General features: G+C 40.8%; 2 protein-coding genes and 1 long non-coding RNA gene across 3 annotated transcripts in view; 2 read left to right on the forward strand and 1 right to left on the reverse strand.

Annotated features, from left to right (window-relative positions):
- Positions 1-4,495, reverse strand: part of cand2 (cullin-associated and neddylation-dissociated 2 (putative)) — a 17,566-nt gene extending 13,071 nt beyond the window's left edge. Inside the window, exons 1-8 of the mRNA XM_024265167.2 lie at positions 4,365-4,495; positions 3,440-3,583; positions 3,026-3,180; positions 2,729-2,852; positions 2,562-2,619; positions 1,597-1,795; positions 1,352-1,457; positions 1,095-1,237 (exon numbers count right to left, since the gene is read on the reverse strand). Coding sequence (XP_024120935.1) covers positions 1,095-1,237; positions 1,352-1,457; positions 1,597-1,795; positions 2,562-2,619; positions 2,729-2,852; positions 3,026-3,180; positions 3,440-3,583; positions 4,365-4,432 — 997 coding nt within the window. The 5' untranslated portion in view covers positions 4,433-4,495. The remainder of the gene's footprint in view (positions 1-1,094; positions 1,238-1,351; positions 1,458-1,596; positions 1,796-2,561; positions 2,620-2,728; positions 2,853-3,025; positions 3,181-3,439; positions 3,584-4,364) is intronic.
- Positions 4,496-5,075: 580 nt separating this feature from the next.
- The window catches only part of sec13 (SEC13 homolog, nuclear pore and COPII coat complex component), a 10,423-nt gene continuing 3,195 nt past the window's right edge, over positions 5,076-12,303 (forward strand). The window contains exons 1-6 of the mRNA XM_024265168.2: positions 5,076-5,237; positions 5,434-5,478; positions 6,773-6,888; positions 7,169-7,320; positions 11,000-11,133; positions 11,253-11,386. Of these exons, the coding sequence (XP_024120936.1) occupies positions 5,235-5,237; positions 5,434-5,478; positions 6,773-6,888; positions 7,169-7,320; positions 11,000-11,133; positions 11,253-11,386 (584 nt within the window). The 5' untranslated portion in view covers positions 5,076-5,234. The remainder of the gene's footprint in view (positions 5,238-5,433; positions 5,479-6,772; positions 6,889-7,168; positions 7,321-10,999; positions 11,134-11,252; positions 11,387-12,303) is intronic.
- The window catches only part of LOC118598271, a 1,218-nt gene continuing 309 nt past the window's right edge, over positions 11,395-12,303 (forward strand). Inside the window, exon 1 of the long non-coding RNA XR_004947390.1 lies at positions 11,395-12,070. This is a non-coding gene — a long non-coding RNA (uncharacterized LOC118598271). The remainder of the gene's footprint in view (positions 12,071-12,303) is intronic.

A 12,303-nucleotide genomic window follows, 5' to 3' on the forward strand; every position in this document is an offset into this window, starting at 1 on the left:
TCCATCCATCCATCCTTCCATCTATCCATTCATCCATTCATCCATCCATCCATCCTCCATCCATCCATCCATTCATCCATTCATCCATCCATCCATCTATCCATTCATTCATCCATCCATCCATCTATCCATCCTTCCATCTATCCATTCATCCATTCATCCTTCCATCCTCCATCCATCTATCCATCCTCCCAACTTGCTAATTCCCTTTAGGTGTCATGGGGTTGCTGGCGCCTATCCCACCTAATGATATATGAAGGTGGAGTTCACCCTGAACAGGTCACGAGTCTGTGTCATTTACGGTAAAATACATTTACAAACACTTACTATACAAAGAGATCAAATAAAACATCCCAATACATGATTAAAACAGCATGTAATCACAGCCTCTAACACGGGCTGACCTTTCAGTTGTAAGAGTTGAACAGCTACAATTTCTATATTTGTTGTGAAGCCTTTGAATGTTGTTTGCTGTTGAGTCTCCTCTGGTGCTGGTACTGACCAAACCGTTCTACCAGGATCGCTCCAGCACAGATGAATGTAACCGTCACCTCTAATAGCGCCGTGAGTAACACTCTCAACGTTGTTGCTTTGATTGGCAGACTCCGTCAGAGAATCTGGAGACCTTTACTTTATACATCAGTTTGATGTTAGAAAATGTGTGAAGACTGTCCTAGCTTGAACTACTTAAATTAAATTGTGATGGTGGTGTCTTGGTTTTTATCCATAACTTTAATTGCTTGTTTGTTCCAGACTTCCAGTCTGACCCGGCCAGCAAGGTCAAGAAGTGGCCCTGTATGGTTTAGAAGTGGGCAGAAAATGTGGACCCCAAATGGGTTTATCCGCACTTTCTGTGTTGGCCCCAGCTGTGTTTTCCCACAGTGTCTTCAGTGGGAACTCAGTGGGTTAGCTCGTTACGCTAGCCAGCCACCCGGTGGACAGTGAAGGGTGCTAGCGAGCTCTAAGAGGGCTTTAAGAGTCAGTAGTGCATCTATTGTATCTATGTGTATCACGGTGCCGCCCCCATCCTGACCCTTCAGAAACATAGAGTTCTCATGTTTTCTGTTTTATTCGAACATCCCAGCAGAACAAACCTTCATCAGCTCCATCTTCTACGTCCATGCTGTCTTCCTCCTCCTCTTCACTGCCATCGTAGTTGTAGTTGGGGTCATAGGTCATGAACTTAAAGCAGAGCTGGGTTACCGTGGCAACATGGGGGGACATTTCCTTCGGACATCTGTCAAACAAGACATGAGTGAGGGCGGGGCTTCAGTGGCGCCGTGCGTTTTTGTTTTCAGCGTTGATGATGATCAGGACGTTTCAGCCTGGAGGCCGGCACAGGTGAGCTCACCTGCGAATGAAGGCTTCAAAAGCCTGGAAGCAGTGCTCTCGCAGCTCGTCGTCCTCCACGCCGGTGAACTTCACCACCATGGGGATCACCTTCTCTAAATGCTCACCTGGAGACAGACAACAGCCAGCTCATGCTGCAGCTGAATCCACTCTGTGTTTCAGGCCTGAAAAGCTGAAACAGCTCAGCTCAATTGCACATTTTCCATTTGTCATTGAACGCAGCATCAGTGAAGAGTCAGACCGTACCAACTCGATGGCCCCCCTGCCGGCTGATGGTAGCCAAACACTGGATGTATGTTCTAGCCACTGAAGTGGGCGGGCCCTTGGCCAGCTCTGTCATCAGGTGTTCAGTCAGCTGGGAAAAGAGGGCGGGGCTGCAGCAGGGCACCAGGTGACCGAGAGCCAAGATGCTGCGCTTCCTCACCGCCATCCTGGAGCTGGTCAGCTGACGCAGCAAACAGAAGACATCAACCAGCGAGAGGCAAGACGAGCGACAGACCACAGAAAAACAGCGGAACAAAATCTACATCAATGACATTTTTTATCCTTTTAATGCAGTTCTAGCTTTGATAAATCTGGATTTTTGTTGCTTCAAATGCGTTTGGGTTTCCTAATTTCTCTCTAAATACTTTCTTCATTTCTTTATAAACCTTTGTTCCCTTAAAGCAGGAGTGTCAAACTAAATATCACAGGGGACCAAAATCCAAAACACGCCTTAGATCGCGGGCCGAACAGGATAAACATTTATTGATTTCCCCCCAAAAATTTTATAATAAATATAGTTTTCTCCAGAGGGTTGCCGGGCGCTCCCTTAGAGATAAGAAGCTCAGTCACCCGGAGAGAGCTCGGAGTAGAGCTGCTTCTCCTCATCGAGAGGAGTCTGAATTGCTGTGATGGCGTCTATTTAACCTAAAGCAATGCTTGATGGTCACAACCTGACCTTCTCAGGAGATCTGAGCACCCTGTAGAAACCAAACATGACCATTCAGGATGGGTTCTGGACCTGCATGGACATGAGCTGAGGTTTACTGATGGAAGCTTCTCATCTGTTCTCTAGAACCCCCTACTGGAATCATCGTGTTACTGGTTGAAAAGTTACAGTAGATCAAAGAAGATAAACACTGTTCTGATCTCTTTTTATGTTCTAGAAAATTCGGTTTAGTTTTTCTTCCTGAAGAAATGTGCAGTTTTTCTGCCTTTTGGTTGCATACCTGAGGCAGCAGACTGGACAGCAGGGAGCCATGAAAACTGACCAGAGCACCACTGAGCCTGCAGGAGATAGATGGTCTTAGTGTTCTGAGTGCAGAGATGATGTCTCCATGACAGCATGATGGACGGATGAACAGAAGGACAGATGATGGATGGATAGATGGATTACCGTCCCAGCATGTCTGACAGGATGTCCAGAGCCTCTAACTGCAGAGACACATCTTCTTGTTTCCCCAAAGCACCGATCAGCTGGGAAGTGATCTTCTTGCAAACTCCGGCGGTCAGAGTCAAACCTGAGGAACACACTGATGGAACTGAATCCTGTGAGATCTCAGGAGACGTTTAAATCCAAATCTGTGCCAAGAAACCCTAACCACTATCACAATCCTCCCTTCAACTCAAAACCATATTTAAATAGAGCAGCGATGTTCTTCAGAAGAATGGGATAAAGAACTGAGGTCCCCACCTGAGGAAGACAGCGGCAGCTCGGTGATCACAGCCTTCAGCCCCATGCTGGAAATGTCTCTGAGCTGCTCTTTGTCCGACATCATGTTTGAGCATAGAGACTCCACCATGGCCTCCACCTGAGGCTCCTTCACCTTACTCACCAGAGGAGCCAGGCTGCAGAGCACAAACACTCAGTCATCTCCATGAGGCAGCAGGCCTTCCACAAACATCTCTTATGGTTTCGTGGCATTTCTTTCAACATGCATCAAAAAGTTTTTCTTTAAAAAAACTCTAATAATCGTGTGATCATGTTTCCTGTGTTTACAAAGCTTATCAAATGTCCAAACAAGATCTGAAATGTCAAGTGTTCTTCTGGGGCTAACATGAAAGCATCTCAGCCAGCTTCTTTCTCAGCTCCTCCTGTAGACGTTACCATTTCACTGCCAGGTTCTGCACTTCTCCATTCTTGTCCTCCAGCAGTTTGAGCAGCATGGCCACCACCCTCCTCTCACTGTCCTCGTCCAGTTTGATGCTGTCCTTCTGCAGCTCCAGCATCAGGTCATTGGTGGCCATGAACCTGAACGCAGCACCACAGATGGAGGAAGGAGACACTTGGAGCTTCAACAAACTGCTCAAAAGTTTGTGTTGACCAGTGAGCGTCAACACAAACATGAAGCAAGCAGGTTAATGTGGCGGAATCGAACCAGCATCCATGCGGTGCATGGTTTGTTTTATGACACATTCATGAGCAGAAGACATTCTGTTTTAAATTTACAGCTGTGGTTTGATTTTACTAGCTGAAAGAGTTTGTATTAAAAAGTCAGACATAAAAAAGTCTTTACAAAGAAATAAACTAAAGGTTCTTTCTGTGAGCAAACACTGAGTTCAGGCTTCCCTTCTGTTCGTACTTCTGGAGCTTTTATTAAAGCTTCATGACGTGTAAAGCTTAGACGAAGAAACTTACTTTCTTAATTACTTACTTTCTCTTCTTTATTATTTTAATTTAACAGTTTAAAAAAAACACTTTTTGTGTTCAGTATTCTAAATGTATCTGAAGTTTCAGCAAAATGTAAAAGAAAAAAAAAACATTTTAAAAACTGTTATTCTTCCTCTGAGGGTCTGATCAGATTTAAATAAAGATGTTCATTAATTTAAGAGTTTACTTTTTCATTTTTATTACTTGGGCTGTTAAAAAAAACGTATTAATAATGTGTTCAATATAAATCAAGAGTTTTTAATGAATATTTACAATCCAATGACGATCCGCCCACGTTAGAATAGTAGAGTAGAAAGTGTCTACCTGTCAGAGCTGATGATCAGCTGGTGACCAGCTGCTGACCAGCTGTCTCTTACTTTACCTGAAGTCTTTGTCAGTGGAGGTCATTTTCTCCAACAGGTTGGAGATGTGGTAGGACACGTTAGACATGATGGTTCTTTGACACCGATCTGTAGAAAAACAATGACAGTGAGGGAAAAGATTCACCCAGACAACATGGCGAGGCTGCTGGGCAGAAAGTGGAGCTAACCTTAAACCTGACACCCCCAGGGTCAGCTAAAAATAGAGGACAGTTAGTCTGGTGTATGGCTCCCTCCTGTGGACAGACCGAGCATTACAGTCAAGTTCACTTTTTTCAATCATTTTGTCGAACAAAAACACCATGAATCACTTTATTTCTGCTCTGGTTTGACTAAGAGAGAGGGAATCATTTGGTATCTTTTTTTTTATAACATACTGGGTTACTTAAAAAAATGGTTGTGTTTCCTGTTTTAATAACTTAATTCTTGAATTATTTTGGTTTTGGAGCAATATTTTTTTAAATGCACATTATCTTTAGTTTTTTTTAAATAAGGTAAGTGCTTTGAAAAAATAGTTAAAAATAAAATAGGCAATTGTGACAAATAGATATCACTCATTACGAAAACACACATCCCTTATTTTACAGGAGGGAGAGGGAGACTTTTCTTGCATTGCGTCGATACACTTTCCTATTTTTTATATTCCAGAAAGCATTCACATATTATTTATAAAAATTTAAAAAGTCAATTATTTTCTTAGTTTTATTTTGGTGGATACGGAACTGCGTGTGATGTCATTTCCGCAGGAAGTCGTCTGGCGCTGGAGCGGTCTTCTGTACTTGCTGCCACGTCGAAGTACTTTGTGAACCCGGTTAATTCATTGTGGGGAGGCGAGACAAGTTTTTTGAGGAGTTTGTGGTTAAACAGCAGCGATGGTTAGTGAACATACTTTCTAAAATTGTTTTTGGAATTTTAAAAATATCTTAAATGTGTTATTTTACCTGCCAACACTTCGGGTTAGCTAGCTCCCGTTAGCTGAGTGGCTAACGTCTGCAGATGATAAAACTAAAGAGATGACGGTTTTGTTTTAATGCACTGAGTTCATAAAATGATTTTGTTTCTAACCTGCAGGTCTCCGTCATTAACACAGTAGACACCTCCCACGAGGACATGATTGTAAGTGTTTTAACTCCTGTGACTTTGAATAATCCATTTCATTTCTGCACATTTGAACTATGTGTTTGTTATGAAGCGCTTTTGCGATAAAAAAATCTCCTTTGTGGTCCACTATATAAAATGAGGCTGTAACGTTTGTATCTAATTATTATTATCGTTATTGATATTTACATGTTTTCTTAAGTTTGTGCAAACACACGTTTTATTTAGTCTATGTTAGCTTGTTATCATTACTAAGTTGTTTTTTGTGTTTAATGCTCTGTAGAATTGATGAGCTGCTTCCATCAGTAGGGCTGGATATCTTGTTGGATTTAAAGGGGAAACGTTTACGTAACGCAGTATCTCAGAGTCGGGCTTATCTTTTAAGTGAATTTACAAAGAAACTCTAATATGTTATCAACTTACCAGAGTACACCGTAGGGCTGCCACGATTAGTTGACTAATCTACGACTAACAGACTATTGAAATACTCTACGACTAATTTAATAGTCGAATAGTCGTTACTTTATTCTATATGGAGTCGGGGTGTAGTAAAGTTGGAAGTTCCAATGGCATTCTAGTAGCTTTTTGGACTATTTTGACATGTATTAAAGATTTTTATGCTGTTTTAGAGTTATGTAATGTCTCGGCTACATTCTAGCTGTTTTGTCTAACTTAGGCTTTTTTCAGTTTTTTTGGCTAATTTGGCATTTAAATAATATTTTAGCTGGCTATCAGCTTCAGTGTTTTCAACTATCAGTTTCAGCATCTTCAGCTATCAGCACTAGAATCTTCAGCAGCCAAATTCAGCTTACAGCATTCACACTAGCATTATCACAGGTGATGATATATATCTAGTTTTCAGTTAATGTAAAGCTAATCATGGTTAAGATGTGTGTTTTACATCCACTTTGTGTATGGCCTGATTAGTTAACATATCGGAAAAAATAATCTGTGATTTCTCGACTATCTAATCATTTTCACACACACACACACCTACACACACACAGATGATATGTGGGCTGGAATTGAACCGTCAGCCTTGAGCTGGAAGTAACTGCTCTCGAGTTTAGCAGCCTCATCCTGATGCTGCAGATTCAAACAGCTGGTGATAGATTGAGAACATCATTAGAGATTTGAATCTAAAACTGATTTAATCTGAAATTCAGTATTTAGAGCCAGTTATATATTTTACCACACCAACATGCAGGAAGTTTTTTTCTCTTTCAACCTCAAAATGTAAATTCTAAACATCAGACACATTTAATGTAAAGAATGTAGAAGTCCCTAAAGTCTGTGGTTTTTGTGTTTCCAGCATGATGCTCAGATGGATTACTACGGGACTCGACTTGCCACGTGTTCCTCTGATCGCACCGTCAAGATCTTTGACGTCAGGAATGGAGGACAGATTCTAGTGGCAGACCTCCGAGGGTGAGTAATCAGAGCGGCCTAAAAAACAAAAGCAGGTTTGAGGATTTTCATTGTAGGCTATCTATAAAAAAAACTTCTTTTTAAATTCACATTTCTATGGAGCTACAATCAATAGATGTTGACAAAACTGAAACTTGAAAATAATCTCAGGTTTTTTCTTTGCATAAGAGAAACCTCATCAAACCTTTAAAGTTTTCTCTTTTCTCACTATTTTCTTCAGGGTTGTTTGTTTTATTCACTTCAGTCTGCATTTGTGTGAGATTTTATGTGTTCTGTTCAGTCATGAAGGGCCCGTCTGGCAGGTCGCGTGGGCCCACCCAATGTTTGGGAACATCCTGGCCTCCTGCTCCTACGACCGTAAGGTCATCATCTGGAAGGAGGAGAATGGCGCCTGGGACAAGATGTACGAGTACACGGGGCACGAGTCCTCAGGTCAGTGCTCTGGAGGAGGGAGGGAACGTTGAAGTTAGAAAACGGCTCTTATTAGTGCTGGAATCTTAGGGTAACTCACGATACGTGGCTCACGATACCGATAGTATCTCGATATGGCAAACATTGCAATAATCAATATATTACATTAGTAATCTATGATATATAACTATTTTTACCAACAAATGTATCTTTTTATTTTCTTCAAAACCTTCTTTTAGAACAATTTAAAACACAACTTGTTCATTTAAGGCTCTATCCAACATTAAAATATAATTATCAATAAATACTCATGTGTAAATAAATTACATACATTTTTGGATGAATAATAAACAAAGCTTCAATTAAGAACTAAAATTCAGAGTATATCAAATCTCGCTTCAAAGAAAATAAAAATTCATAATGCTGCATTTATTTAATTTTATGTCAGATCATTTATTATTATTGAGGCACAATCTAAACTTTTAATCTGTTAATATTAGAATATCTTTGTTTTTTACAGTTGATGGTATGCATAGTAATTTCCCCCTCCTGTTATTAAAATTTCCTGCGTTTATCTTTGATAATCAACACTTTAGTCACGTACTTCATGTGTGTACCGCTAGCATACGCACCTGTTAGATCAATAACGCCGCTAGACGTCTCATTTGGACGGTCAGACACTCCTCACCTCTCCACTAGAATCAGCTGGATTTTAGCGCAATGTTTGGACAGGTTCCCGCCCTGACAAACCATGTTATGTTTGATTAAAAACAGCATTCACGGTCTGCTTCTACTATAGAAAAATACAGACACAGCTCAGACCTTTTTACTTGCGGACGCTCTGACTGCGCTTTCATCTGTATGCGAGCAGGTGGTGAGAGCGCACGAGGAGCCCCGCCCCAACCCACTGCATGTGGAAAAGGAGCAAAGTGCAGTCCGTGTTCGCGCTGTACCCGCGGCCGCACAACTATGTTTTTAGGCGTTTGGGCTAAAAACTAATTAAACTGATAACAACTAAGGTGTCCTTGCATTTCACTGTCGTGCTCACGTGAAGCGCCCCCATGTGGACTTCTTTGGTATTATTTTAGGAAACCGATTCAGGAAAGAGAGGACCGGCAATCGTTCGTGAGTTGAAATACCGCGATAGTTTGCCATACCGATATTTTGTTCCACCTCTAGTTCTCATATGTGCAGTTAGAACTTCAGCACATTTAGTTTTATTTACTCTTGACAAGTATGTATTACTAATCAGAGCTGAGGTGATAACATGAATCGATTTGAATCAATTTAAGCTTAACAGATAAATAAACGATTCATATAACAAAAATCAATATAGCATATAACGGTAAAGTCTGTTAGCTTGATGCTAACCTATGGTATTTCCCATAGGATGGCTCATACTAACACTTGTTCAACCTAAACATACATTTCTGACTGAATGAACATCTTTATAAACTCATAGACAAACTCTTTTAAGGAAATATTTCTTAAAGTAACTAGTTGTGGTCTAAAACAGTTTTTTCCTCATACTTTATTCTTTTTCTGGAATAAGATGTAATTCTATAGCGCAATCGCCACCTAGTGGCCAAACTGAAACGCCTCCAGGAGAAGCAGAACATTTGCTGCATTTACATGTGCAAAATGTCCTTGATCAGATCAAAGATCAGATTAGAATAGAAGTGTGCACATGGCCCTGAAGAACTTTATCTGATTGTATCAAAAGTTTCCATGTGCCGCATGGTTGATCAGAATAAATCATGTTGACATGCGCAGAACCTGCCTAAAATGCCAGGAAAAGTCGTAGAAGAAGAAATAATAAGTTCTGTTATAAACAAACAAAGATCATGTTTAGAGAGAGATGATACTATTATCATATGATATTATTAATAATATTTTTGAGACCCTATTCATTCATAATTTTCTAAATCTGTGCAGCAATGTGCATCTTAGCTGCACGTAAATATGTGGGAATAACATCGGCCTTTATTTTGTTTGGATGTGATTGGAAATATGAATTCATGTGACTTTTAAACAGTTTCTCAGGACTTTTTGGTGCGCGGAGCCGCATTTCTGCATTCAAAGCCGCCTCCGCCGGCTCATACCGTCCTGAAGCTGCTCGGAAAGACAGTTTTCCCGGGAGACACTATTTTCCACAATCCGGCGGGTTTCTCGCGGAGATCAGTCGGAGGGACTGTGGTCCGAAGCTCACAACGTAACAAAGCACCCCCGGGCACGTGCGCATGTACCCTCACAGACATGAAAGCTGCTCGTGGAGAGCAGCTGATCGGTTCTGTTGGTGCTCCAAAGACCGCCATACCCTCTATGCATGAGGTACAATCCAGCGCAGTAATGTCACACAATCAGATCAACAATCTGTATTACCCACCTGCCTTGATTGGAAAGAAATCTGGATCGGAAAAAGTCTGATCGGGCCAGAGTATTCTGAACAGCATGTTTACATGACGCATTTCTGATCTGATCAGGCATTTTATTCTGATTACTTTGGGCCATGTAAACATAGCTACTGTTTACGATGTTCATGATCTGAACATTTTTGTTAGAACTTCTCCTTTAGAGAATCCATGTAACACTGGATGATATTAACAATCTCATTATTTATTCATTAATATAAATATATTCAATACATACAGTAGATTCTTAATGTATTTCTAAACAAATGTGTAAATTTAGAATTGAATTAAAATAAATAAAAAAAATCTGAATCAAATCAATCCAGGCTTTTGTGAATCTAATCGTTTCCGTAAATTATCATTGATACCCAGCCCTACTACACTACTACAAATGGGCATATTCAACGTCATGTCTTTTGCCTTTCTTTTGGCAAAACCCGTTTTTATGATTCCACACAATTTTTTTTTTCTTTAACTGCTGTGAACTTTAACGCACGTGATTCATTAAAAATAATTGGCATGTTAATATTTATGAACACAAATTAAATACACCTCAGAAAGAGGCAGTCCTTCACTTTGCCTCAAAGCTTTAAGCTCCCACAGTGTGCGTTAAAACTCTTTGTCTGGTATTATACAGTGGTCCCTTACAAAAGAAATTAATATTCAGTCGGTTTTTAGTACTTAATTCTTGCTATTTTTCTCAGTTTAGATCCCTTTCTGTGGTCCAGCACGTTTTTTCACGGTGCTGAGCCTCGACTGCAGTGGCAAAGGGAAGAGATATAAATGCAGATCATCCCGATGGGTTAAACAAAGCCTCAGTTCTGAGAAAAAGTTCATCTCTTACAGCTTTTTTTGTCCAGAAGATAAAGAAAAGTTTGTTTCAAAGCGGCCTTCACAGTGATATAGAACATTTGGGTTCTGTGTGACAGGAACTTCTTTTTAGTTGTGTCACCTTTTCGTCCACACTCAGCAGCCAATTAGAACAGAGTATTCATCTGGACTATGGTATAGAATGAATTAAAGCCTGAATCCCAACCTTCCTTACAGGTGGACACAGTAGTCTGCTGATTTGATGCCATAACCAGTTGTAGAGTTTTGTTGTGGATAGAATATAAACTCTGAAGCTAAAGCTCTGTGTTTTTTTTACTGCTTTGACTTCACAAATGCAGATTTGCTTCCAAACATCAAGAAAACCTTTGAACTGTTATCAGTTGTCATGACTTGAGTGAACTGCTGTAATCCTGTGTTCTTGAGATTCCCCTGACGCACCGTCCCACTTGTGTTTACAGTGAACTCGGTCTGCTGGGGTCCCTATGAGTTCGGTCTGATCCTGGCCTGCGGCAGCTCCGATGGAGCCATTTCCCTCCTCACATTAACGGGAGATCAGCAGTGGGACGTCAAAAAGATCAGCAACGCCCACACTGTGAGTCTGACCCACAACTGGTGGTTCCACTAACCCTGTGACCCACAAACCGGTACCGGTCCGAGGCCTGAGCACTGCTTCTGTCCTGCAGTTCTCTTATGTATTGTGTTGTGCTGCAGATTGGCTGTAACGCTGTGAGCTGGGCTCCTGCTGTGGTTCCAGGCAGCTTGATAGATCAACCGTCCGGACAGAAACCCAACTACATCAAACGCTTTGTCTCTGGAGGCTGCGACAACCTGGTGAAACTCTGGAAGTAAGTTACTTTCCGTCGACTGTTCTGGAAGTTCTTAACCAGTTTGGTCTGTGACGTCCATCAAAGCTTCAACTGTCAAAAATAGGAAGTAGAAAATGAATCCAGGGAATTTGATTTTTAAAGAATTTATTTGTATTGACCTTATTCCTAGCCCCCATGAGCCTTTGCGTGAATTATGGGTGAAACTTCCAGTAGACGCTGGAACCTGCATGTATTTACATTACAACTGTAGAGCCGACAGCGCAATTCCTTTTGTTTTAGATCTATAACTACATATAAATGTGGAAAAACCAGCTGTCGTGTCTTAAAAGAGGCGACGTAACAACTCCGGTGCTAAAATTGAGGGATTGGAGGATGACCTTAAAAAACATAACATATAGTAGCATTTTTAGCTACTGTTTTTAACTACTGTTTTTAGCTACTTTCTCAATTCAGCTGCGGCAGGTGGTGAAGCTATGAACAATCTTAAAAGTTCACATCATAATTCTTTATGCATATTTGTGCTGAACGTTCACATCATAATTCTTTATTTCTACCTATTTCTGCCAGAGTTAGCACACAGTGCTGATCAATTGTAACGTTCTCTCTTCACGTGCTTGTGTTTACATGCTGCGATGAGGGATGCATCGCGGTGAAGCTTTTGCCCGTTTCATGTTTTGACAAAGTCAGCTGCGGTTTAAACAGGTAATTTTGGAATAGCTGATACCAGGAGATGCAGCGATTACACACCAAATATCTTTTCTGCTTTAGTGACACTGCTGTCAGCAGCGCGGTTAAGCTAGTTTCATATTCGACATTCGTCACACATTCAGTAATGAACGGCAATATTTCTCAATCACCTTTGCTAAAAAAAAAAAAATGTTTTTCCTGAGAGATAATAAAACAATCATTTCACATTACTTTCAGCAGCAGCTCGG

The sequence above is a fragment of the Oryzias melastigma genome, unplaced genomic scaffold (genome assembly GCF_002922805.2).
Source record: "Oryzias melastigma strain HK-1 unplaced genomic scaffold, ASM292280v2 sc00277, whole genome shotgun sequence".
NCBI classification, from domain to species: Eukaryota; Metazoa; Chordata; class Actinopteri; order Beloniformes; family Adrianichthyidae; genus Oryzias; species Oryzias melastigma.